The sequence below is a fragment of the Crassostrea angulata genome, chromosome 2, assembly GCF_025612915.1.
Source record: "Crassostrea angulata isolate pt1a10 chromosome 2, ASM2561291v2, whole genome shotgun sequence".
In the NCBI taxonomy this organism is placed as follows: Eukaryota; Metazoa; Mollusca; class Bivalvia; order Ostreida; family Ostreidae; genus Magallana; species Magallana angulata.
The window spans coordinates 31,623,715-31,635,006 of NC_069112.1; the positions used below are offsets into that span (position 1 = coordinate 31,623,715).

Here is an 11,292-nt window from a genome sequence, read left to right on the forward strand (position 1 = left end):
TCTTTTTTTTATTACAACTTTCTTATTAACAAATCCTCAATTCATTACTCATCGCATGTGCGTAATTTAAATATTGATTGTGATGAAAAGTAGATCGATCAATTACGAAGATTTTACATCATTCGTCCACGTAGTGATTGGTCTTACTCTTTCAACTTACAAATTAATCACATTATTGCGATTTTCGTTCTTTTCGACACCAGGTTAATTCACTGACTCTGCAATGTTCACTTTTAAACTTATATTCATATTGTGTATTTTCTGTATAGGAGTAAAAGTATGCCGTTCGGGAATTCGGACGTTAATAGTAGAAAATATCTTTAACAATAAGGTCGTGTTGGATAATCTTCTAACAGAATACGGCCATTCAACGTCTGCTCTATGTTCTATTGTTTGTCAGCAGGAGACGTGCGAGTGCTTCGGTTTCAACTCAATCACTAAAACGTGTCGAGTTCATGCCTTCTGTAGAACAGACAATACATTAATTGAAGAATCAGGATGGAAATATTACAGATCTCGAGCAGGTGCGTAATGTATATTTTCTTTGTTTTCTATTTTTATTCTGATGACAAGATTGTTTATGCATGAATATAAAGTTTTGATAATTGTGGGTTTTTATATGTGGCCAGATTTATTATCTTAATTATACCCGCACTTTCTAAAGAAAGTTTGGGTATATTGTTGTACCCTGTTCCGTCCGTCCGTCTGTCTGTCCGTCCGTCCGTCTGTCACGTTTTACTTTCTCAAACTGCTCTTACATCTTATAAACCAGTAAACTAAACTCTTGAACTTTGATTTGGGGTATCATGTTGTTTTGTAAAAAAGTTTCAAATATTCTCTGTTAGTCCTAGGGATCAAATAATTGGTAAAAAATGACGTTTTTTTCACAAAAAAAAACTTCTTCCTCGAACTCCTCCTACATTTTCAACAGTAAACAAATCATCCCTTGGAATATGTTTTAGGGTATCCTATAGATGCGCTCTAAGGTTTTGGAGTTTTCAATTTTGTCCTGGGGGTCATTTAATGGCTGAAAAATGACGTGTTTTTTTTTTAAACTGGTTTCAAAAAAGTCATTTTTTTTGGGCAGTAGCCACATGATCTTCTAGAATATGATTGGGGGTGTCATATTGAAGTGTGATCAGGTTCCAGAATATTTTTTTTATTAAGGGGATCAGTGGGCAACAAAAAATGACGTTTTTTTTTACAAAAAAGTATGGTTCCCGGAACTCCTCTTACAATTTTTGGAGTAGCTACATGTACGTCATCTCTTGCGATATAATTGGGGCTGTCCTATAGATGTGCAGTAGGGTTTCAAAATTTAAATTTCATCCAGGGAGTCAAAAAGTAGCAGAAAATTGACGTTTATCACTAAAAAGAAAAACATAGATCCAAGTGCTAATCTTATGATTTAATGGATAGACACATCATATCTTGGGATATGATAGGGACTGTTCTATAGATGTGCAGTAAGGTTTTAAAAATTCAAATTTCATCCAGGGAGTCAAAAAGTAGCAGAAAATTGACGTTTATCACTTCAAAAAAACGTAGATCCTAGAACTCCTTTCATGTTTTAATGGATAGACACATTATATTTTGGGATATGATAGGAACTGTTCCATAGATGTGCATTACAGTTTTGAAAAATTAATTTTAACCCTGAGGCCCATGACCTACATACCGTTTGATGCCCCTTGACACAAGGAACAAGAATATATATGGTTTAAGGGTGGGGATCTCAACTGTTTTGAAGATATTAAGGGACTTGCTGTTTGAGGGGGTCAGGACCACCCACAGGGCCCATGACCTACATAACATTTGATGCCCCTTGACATCAGAAACATGAATATATATGGTTTAGGGGTCATGATTATAACAGTTTTTGAGATAAATGGTAATTTAAAATTCCTGGGGGGTGGGGATGACCCCAGGGGTCAGATCTAATAAACACTATATATTGCAAGTAACAGTCAATATAAGATTATGAAAACCCTATATTATTATCTTTGTCCGTTTTCAAGTTACCATTTACAATCTCAACCGTTTTCGAGATATTCGTGCACTTCCTGTTCAAGGGGGGTCATGACCACCCCCAGGGCCCATGACCTACATACCGTTTGATGCCCCTTGACACAAGGAACAAGAATATATATAGTTTAAGGGTGGGGATCTCAACTGTTTTGAAGATATTAAGGGACTTGCTGTTTGAGGGGGTCAGGACCACCCACAGGGCCCATGACCTACATAACATCTGATGCCCCTTGACATCAGAAACATGAATATATATGGTTTAGGGGTCATGATTATAACAGTTTTTGAGATAAATGGAAATTTAAAATTCCTGGGGGTGGGGATGACTCCAGGGGTCAGATCTAATAAACCCTATATATTGCAAGTAACAGTCAGTATATGATTATGAAAACCCTATATTATTATCTTTGTCCGTTTTTAAGTTACCATTTACAATAGAGTCTACGATTCTTCCTACAAGGTTCAATGTTAGACCCCACACCGTTTTGACCCCCCTACCCCCCCTTTCGAAAAGTGGTTGTCTAACCCAAAATGAGAAAAATCAAACCAGGGTGCACAACTAGGTATGCAGGCCTATCATATCCTAGAGTGTTGTACAATTCTGTTCAGTCATCTCTGAGAAACAAGTTCAGTGCAGGAAGGAAGAAAAAGAAGAAGACGGAGAATAATAATACATGTATTAAGAAAGGTACAAAAACAATAAGTAACCAAATTTCATTCGGGACACTTAATGATCAATATTAAATAGAGATAGGATCATCAAACATCAATAATATAAAGATTATTGACAATTTCTGATTCTAAGGGGGTCAGGATGAGCCCTTAGGGTCTTGACTTACATGCCATAATGATCTGATGCGCCATGACCTAAGGAGGAATAATATCTTTGGATTAAGGTGGGGATCTCAATGGCTTTTATGATATTTGATAATTTCAGGAAGAGCACTTGGGATCATGACCTACATACCATCTGAGATGCTTTGAACAAAGAAACAATAATATATGATATGTACGATATATGATTCAATTCAAGAATCCAGATATAGATCAATCATCTATGTGTTGTAATACTTCCTATGTATATATACATGTATTAGTTTGTGTTTTGTTCTATACTATTCATGTTCATGGCTGCAGTATGGCTTAGTCTTGTTTTAAATTACATAAAAAAATTGTTAAATATATGACTTGGAAAACCCACCCCACAACAAACTAAAATATAAACTGTTCCCCCCCCCCCCCCTCTCAATTGTCGAATGATCTCTTAAAATCAAAATATAATTTGGGTGTCTAAAAACTTTTATAAACTGGTAGAGAATGTTATCCTTAAAAAAAAAATTACATTACACCTTGCATAATTGACAAATGATCTATTGAGATATGATCAAATGTCATATTTCTACCTTGGGATCAATAACTAGTATTCATTGACAAGTTAAACTTAATAACAAGAAATGATTCAAATCATAAATGTTTATACTCCATATTCAACCCCCCCCCCCCAAATCTAACCTGGTTCTAAAGATTCAGTGTTCATAATACATTCTTACATGTGTACAGTAGCAAATTTTAAATCATTTCTTGATTGCTTTTTCTCTCCTGATGCACATTAACATTTTGGAAATTGCTTAATTCAATTTTTAAGATTAATAAACAAAATGTTATATGCATGTGTATTCGCCTGTTTTGGGCAATTGTAAAGTCTCCTAAACAAAGCAGTGTCATCATTAGGCTAAGAATTACCCACATGGATCAAACACTACATATGAATAAGATAACATCCTTTATTATTTCTAGTTCTAGAATGTCAGAGTGTCTCCAAGGGGGCATAATCTATATACAATTTTACACGCAATGACTAAAAGAGCAAGAATAAATTATATAGTTTAGGGATGAGAATCTCAGTTCTCAGAAGTTAACAAAATATACAGTGTATCATCATTTCCTATTTTATAAAGGCGGGGGGAGGGGGGGGGGGGGTTAAAGACAACACCTGGGGGTCATTAATGTACTTTACACCATTTGATGCATCATAATGACATTAAAAGATATTTTGTATTTTCCTGTTTCGTGAGGTCAGAACAGCCCCATAAGGTCATGACCTACATTGTATTTGATGCATTATAATACATTAAGAAATAAATACTCCTTCCTTCCTATTATAACTCATAAAAAATGATAAGTGTCTAAACTTTCTTACATGTAATACACAAATTTAATTCGATGTTGTTTATACAGGGTCAATATGGGGTCAACTCAATAGTGCAAGTCTGACAAATGAAAAAAAAAAATGAAATTAAAATGACAGAAACTTTACAAAGGTAACGATGATAAGCTTATTTAAATATTAAAAGATGATGATACAGTATGATGTCAAAGGGAGATCACATTTAGAAAGTGAAAGTAGAACTTTTATATGCTGGCAGTACATGCTACTACATGTACTATGTTTACCCATATTGGTCATCATCATAATGATAATCCAGTTAAAACACAATAATGAATTACTTTAGCTGATCTTAACTAATCCTTTTCTGCATATGGAAAACACATACATGTATATATACACGTGAACCCATCTAATCGAAGAGCTGGGTAAAACTAGTACCCGCTAATGAGACCTGCAGACCTGTGTTGTGTACGTAACTTCAGACAAAGATCAGTTATTTGTAACATGCGTGTATTTTTATGACGGTCACCTATTCTCCAAATCCACTTGCACTATTTATTAGGGAAATAACAGCCTTAAGGTGATGCAGGACAGCTGCATATTGTGATGTATACTTCCTATTGAGATAAACAAAAAAAGTATATTAAATATCAATTAAATATTTACCCCCCCCCCCCAAATAATGTTACCTAACATTGAAGCGCAATGGTATAGAGCGTTTACATGTCTGTAAGAGCACTGGGGTCCAAGGTGTATTTTTGGTAATTGTACTATTGATATAAATGAATTTTCATCGGGGGGGGGGAGGTCTGGACCCCTCACTCCCACCCTTTCTCCAAATCTGTGCACACGATGATGTACATGTAAGCACACAGAAGCAAATCTAAAACCGGCAACTGCAAAGGGGAGGGGGCATATTTTAATTTTTGATTTTGTTTGTAATAATTATATAGACCATTATACTTTCTATGAAATGTTAAGATTATTGATTAACTGAAAATTCACTGCAAACAATTCAACCCCAAATTGCACGTAAAGTGCTGCTCATGTGTATTATCATATGGGAAGGGATCTCATCCTTCAATTATGAAAATTATAATTTTAAAATATATTACCGGAGCTTGCATGTGGCCTTCATTTTTAATTAAACTGATACAAAACAGTGTTATTTAGTGGCAAACGCTTGATGCGGGTATTACTGTCTCATGACAGCATCTAGTTGTATTTAGTTTTGTATAATCAGAAACCGATTTTCGTAAAAAAAATATAGAAAATTCAAATTATCTTTTTGATGAAATTGAACATATTTGGCTCCATACATGTACATGTTTTGATAAATAGCTTTGGTAGCAAAAATCTAAATACTCTAACAATAGAATACATGTAATTTGCATATTTAATAATTAGAAATATGATTTATAGAAACCTGGTAGTGTGGTGCTCAGTTTGACACATGCAAACTCATTTTACTAAATATTGCGGAAGGCACATATAAGGGTACAAAAGGGTGAGCTAAAAGCCCAAAAAGGACAAAGCAAACAATGCAACTTGTTGTAATGTGAACTTACTAAATAACTCGCAACATTTGTAAGTGAACAGTTTTAAAGCATTTTACAATTAATATTACAAATATGTCACATGTTATTTGTACAAGGCATTTGTCAAAACATTTGACAAGACTGGGCGTCATCGGCCATAAAGGGTAAAATAAATAAATATATATATATATATATATATATATATATATATATATATATATATATATATATATATATATATATATATATATATAAAATTTAAAAATAATAAATATCCAGAATAAAATCACAAATTGATCCTATTAACCGCAAACGTTTTCGCCATTCCTGGCTCCTGGCCATAAGTATGTTCCCAAAATGGTCGCTGTAACATTTTTTTTTTCTGTAAGGTACATTTTAAAAGGAAATAAAGCATATTTTTCTTTGATGGCCAGGTTTTAAAAATGTGCCCTATGACTCTTCGACCTTTTTTCTTCTTTTGCCGAGTTTAATTTTGGAGTTATTCCCCTTTGGTAAACAATAATCGTCTGCACAACAACATGGCGACGAACGACAAAAAACGTATGGGAAGACAGAAACAAGTCGTATTACAGATGTCAGATTTGGGGTTTATACATAAATAAAACTGGAAGGATCAACAGAATAAACACCCGAAACTGTTATGTAAAGTTTAAAAATACGGAAGACCGGAATAATGGTAAAATCGTAACTCGATCTGAAAGTTGTAAGATTAGGTAACCACGAGATGACTGAATCCCATTTCTAAGTCTCCAGAACCAACCAAAAACATGCTTTCAAAAATCAAACAGCCTGATTTACAGCAACACCAAAGCATAATGTGATGAATAAAACTGTAAGTAGACTACTTCTCATCAGTAATTGTTCGTCACTTCACAAATCGCCAATAGTTTGTTAGAAAAGGATAACCAGACTTCTATGCCCAATTAAACAGAGCAGAATAACAGCATCAACACATACTTTGGCTTACATACTGTTCAGACATTAATATCATTGAAACTATGTGAAAAATGCTAATAATACGGTTATAAAGGTCCAAAAACGAAATCCGAATTTTCCGTGAACTAGAAAAAGTTGTTGTTGACATTTCGAGTAGTCTCACTTTATATTGATTGCGAGCCTTTACATCGTTAAACGAGGAAAATTGCAAGAATATTTCATATCCTAGGATATAATACAAAGTAATATATATGTTTGCCTAGTCATTTTACTTTGTTGTTAAAAGTAGTTAGTCAAAAAACTTCAGGCGATGCCGAGATCTACGTTAACGTCTACCATTTTGGGAACATACTTATGGCCAACTACTGTAGTAACGTCAATAAGCAAAAGTTGATTGTGACGTTATGATAACGTTAAAGTAGCGGAAAGTTAGAGTCACAGAGCAAAAAGGCGCTAAAAAATAATAATCGCAAATATTACAAATGATTCAATTATATAACATGCATATAATAAATTTTTCACCGAGTGCGATTAAGTTTTGGTTTAAATAATTTAATCAAGTGGTCTTCCTTGGCTAAGGGCAATATTTCATTTTCATTTGGAAGTTTATAAAATGGGAATAGGGTAAATTTTCCCTCGCCGCATTCAGCAAATTGTTCACAGCATGGAGTATTACGAACACTCGGGTCTTTAATCTGTTGCTTGTGGACACGAACACGCGCGTTTAGTTTCCCCGTCTGTCTAATATAAAATTCTTTGCATGTTGGGCAAATAGCACAATAAATAAAATTTTCCGATTTAAAGTTCATCGACGAATTGGCGCGAATTTCCATCCCAGATTTTAGTAGAATTGTATTTCCTTCTTCTATGTAGGCACATGTACCACATCTCGGGTCGCCGCATTTTTTCACGGATGGAATATCTTCCTGCATTGTAAAGCGGGCCTTGGTCAATATGTGTTTAAGATTGGGTCCTTGTCGTCGGCTACTGATTATGTCCTCGGATTGTAATAATTTCTTCATCTTTTCTGACTGTTCTAATATAGGATAAAGTCGTTTTGCGTCTGTTAAAATATTTCTGTTCCTTGGATTGTGGGTCACAACAAAAGCAAGTTTCCCGTCGTTGTTGCGATTATTAGAAGACCGGCGAGGATTACGTAGAACATGTAATGGAATTTGTGTCGCTCTTTTTACTCCAGCGTTGATTTAATTTTTCGGGTATCTCTGTCGTTGCAGAAATATTTTTAATTCTTCCAGACGTTTAGATCGTAAGGTTTTGTCTGTGATAATTGTACAAATTCTCCGTGCTAAATTAAACGGAATATTGCGTTTTGTGTGGGAAGGGTGGCATGATTTAAAATCCAGATATTGGTGTGTGTCCGTGGGCTTACAGTATAAATCCGTTGTTATACATGACCCATTTTTATAATACGTAGATCTAAAAATGGAAGTTCCTTGTCACTCTTCTCCATCGTAAATTGTATTGACTCATTTAAAGTATTTAGTAAAGAATGAAATTTCTCTAAGTCGTCTTCCCCTTTAGACCAGAAAATAAAACAGTCGTCAAGATAGCGTTTCAAATTGGATCCTATATAGGTACGTAGTTCGGCATCAAACACTTCTGATGTTCTTTCAAAAAGTGTATTCTCTAAATACCCCATTACTAACGTAGCATATGTGGGCGCAACTTTAGTCCCCATAGCGGTACCTTTTGTTAGTAAAAAGAATTCCTCGTCAAAGTGAAAGTGGTTATTTTCCAGAAATTTATGGCCTCTAGTCCTAATGTATGTGGGATGTTAGTATAGAGACTAATAACATCGACGCTGACGAGAATTGTTTTAGGATAAACACTTTCAGGAATAAAGTTCAGAAAATCCATATCATCTCTGACATAACTAGGTAATAATTCACAAAGAGGTTTCAGTATAATGTCCAGTAAGTTACTTAGTCTTTGAGTGCTTGATGCTGGTCCAGCGACAATAGGACGAATTTTCAAGTCGGTTGGTTGAGGTATTTTAATATATTACAGAGAAATGGTGTTGAACTAATTCAAGTTTTTATCGTAAATTATCAACAAATCAGGATCGACACACAATGCTGAGAGTGGAGAAACTTATTAAAAAACATGCCGAAAACCTGACTAAAAATGAAATTGATTACTTGACAAACTTTGAGGTAAAATCCAGTAACTTCTATGGATTGCCCAAAATTCACAAATCTAAGGAAATCCAAGATATATATATATATATATATATATATATATATATATATATATATATATATATATATATATATATGCAATGTTTGTGCTTATTAGAAATGTATATATCTATGCAATGGGTATCGTTCCGATCCTCTCAAGTTGTCATTTAACTGTATTCCACCTGTATCTCAAGCAACCGTGTGGTGAGCGGCCTGCACTCTGGGGTCCATTCGTCATCGAAGGCAGGATTTTTGTCCTGCCTTGATAGTAGTGGCCGCTCACTGCGACGAGAGTGGGTTCCATAGATTTTGAGTTTAATCCCCCGGCCGGGACGGAGGTAGAGCTCTAATGTGGCAAGGTTCTCTGTGCTGTTTGTATATCTATATCTTTCACTAAGGGCAGGTATATGTTAATTTGAGAGTTATTGCAAGAGGTAAGGAGTGTAGTGGTTGTAGAAAAGTTGTAAACATCTTTTTTAGCAGCATAAAAAAATGAGACATACGCTACATAGTCGTGTATGCGTCTGGCGAAAAAAATCCCGAGGCCATATATGGGGTAGATCAAAAACGTCCAAAACAAATGCATAACGGCTATATGCAGGACCCTTATATGGCATAATCAATAGTAGCGAAATATATTCATTGCTCTCAGTTTTTATAACTGTTGTTTAATATAAACGTTCTTATTATTAACTGCATTATACAGTGCTTTGAAACATACTTGAAGGTCAGGCTACAAGGTTTATTTTCAATGAAAGTTTTCAATCAAATTATGATTAAATAATGATGTACAAAAAAATGCAACAGATGTTGATTTTGATATGGTGGCTAATTGTTGTTAGAAAAATTAAAATGTTATTGTTTGTGTAAATGTCCAACTCATTGTACGAACAAATCAATGTTTCAAACCAAAAAATGTTATTATTATTTTTTTGGAATTCTGTAGACTAGGATACTTTCATGAACTCGGAGTACCTATTGAATTACACAGTTATTACGTGGAGTGTGGCCCAGGTCAGTTGAAACCGTGTGTTAAATTTATTTATTTATTTAGACGTGAAATCTATTTGGTATTTTAATGCAAATATATTGTTTATTTTAAAATGTTAGTAAAGGGGCGAAATTATTGTTTTCCTTTAGAATTTTTAAAAAATATAACTTGGGATTGGGAAAACTACTGTGAAACTAATTTATTACTCTGATTTCTTTCAAGGCGAACTGTATGATCAAGGGGAGTAAATTAGCTGAAATTGAATCTCCTGAAGAAAACGATTATATCATGTCGCTTGTGATGAAGTTGACGGGTAAGTTTGCATAGTATTTCTTACAATGATAAAAGTAATTTTCATTTTTTTTCCGGTTTGGTAAAACATGCTCTGGAAATATCGAACTTTTTTTTTCTCTTCAAAATAAGAAAATAAGACATGGGAAAATCTGTTTTTCTTTAATTTATTGATTTCTTGAGTGAAGTGATGCTACAAACTTACTGCTATGAAAAAAGTTCAACACTTTACAAACCTAAAAATAAAATTGAAACAAAATAAGATTATAAGCATTTATCAATAACTGAAATACTTGTTTTCGTAAATATTGTATTTGAGCTATCCAACGAAATCAAATGCTAGTTGAAGTAAAAAAAGTAGAAAAAAAAGTAGAAAAACTCAGAGACAACAGGTTTATACAGTAGTTAGTTCACGAAAAGTCATGCCAAAAAGTATGTTGTAACCTCAATATTGACTTTCCTTTAAGAAAACGTGTGGCTGGGGGGAACAGACCAGGACAAAGAAGGATCGTGGGTGTGGCAGTCAACCAAAGAACCATTATCATACAAGGCATGGGCTACGGGTTATGGTGAACCCGATGACTACAACAACCAGGATTGTTTATGTGTATATAGACCTTACGGATTAAATTGGAGTACTTGTCAATGCTGGGAACTACTCCAGTACATTTGCGAAAGAGAACTTTTTAACTGACCGGTTTAACTTATATCGTTTTCTGCTCTATAATGCAATATAACAGTGGGTCAACGAGTACTTGGAACATGTACACACTTTAATTACATAATAGTAAAAACGAACAGTTTATGAACAATCTGCAATGTTATTTTCACCTTTAGTATTGTTTTTCATGTCGCGTGTCAGTTTACTATGGCTAACCTTTAATCCATGAAATTCGTACACCATTGAAACAAGTTGAATATGGGGTTTTACCAAAATGGATCATTACATTGATAACAACAACACACGCATTAATAACAAAGCAATTATGTTAATCAGATTCCATATCCTTTTTACCAAATTACGATAATTCACTAATCACATTAATTATCAAAAAAAACAACAATCCTAGCTTCTTTAATACGTTTGCTTGTGTGTTGTTTATTGTAAATCTTGCT

At 34.1% G+C, this 11,292-nt stretch overlaps 1 protein-coding gene across 1 annotated transcript; it reads left to right on the forward strand.

The window, feature by feature from the left end:
- The first annotated feature begins 223 nt into the window (after window positions 1–223).
- Window positions 224–10,870, forward strand: LOC128170370 (perlucin-like protein). Its single transcript, XM_052836146.1, has 5 exons — window positions 224–524; window positions 9,187–9,191; window positions 9,846–9,908; window positions 10,108–10,198; window positions 10,644–10,870. The coding sequence occupies exons 1-5, from the start codon at window positions 224–226 to the stop codon at window positions 10,868–10,870; spliced, it is 687 nt and encodes a 228-aa protein (XP_052692106.1).
- The last annotated feature ends 422 nt before the right edge of the window (window positions 10,871–11,292 follow it).

Bases quoted from the DNA above. Each gene is read 5' to 3' on its own strand.
- LOC128170370 (XM_052836146.1), top strand. From the start codon at position 224: ATGTTCACTTTTAAACTTATATTCATATTGTGTATTTTCTGTATAGGA. The intron at 9,909-10,107 runs GTCAGTTGAAAC...ATTTCTTTCAAG, and splicing joins TTACGTGGAGTGTGGCCCAG to GCGAACTGTATGATCAAGGG. The intron at 10,199-10,643 runs GTAAGTTTGCAT...CTTTCCTTTAAG, and splicing joins GCTTGTGATGAAGTTGACGG to AAAACGTGTGGCTGGGGGGA.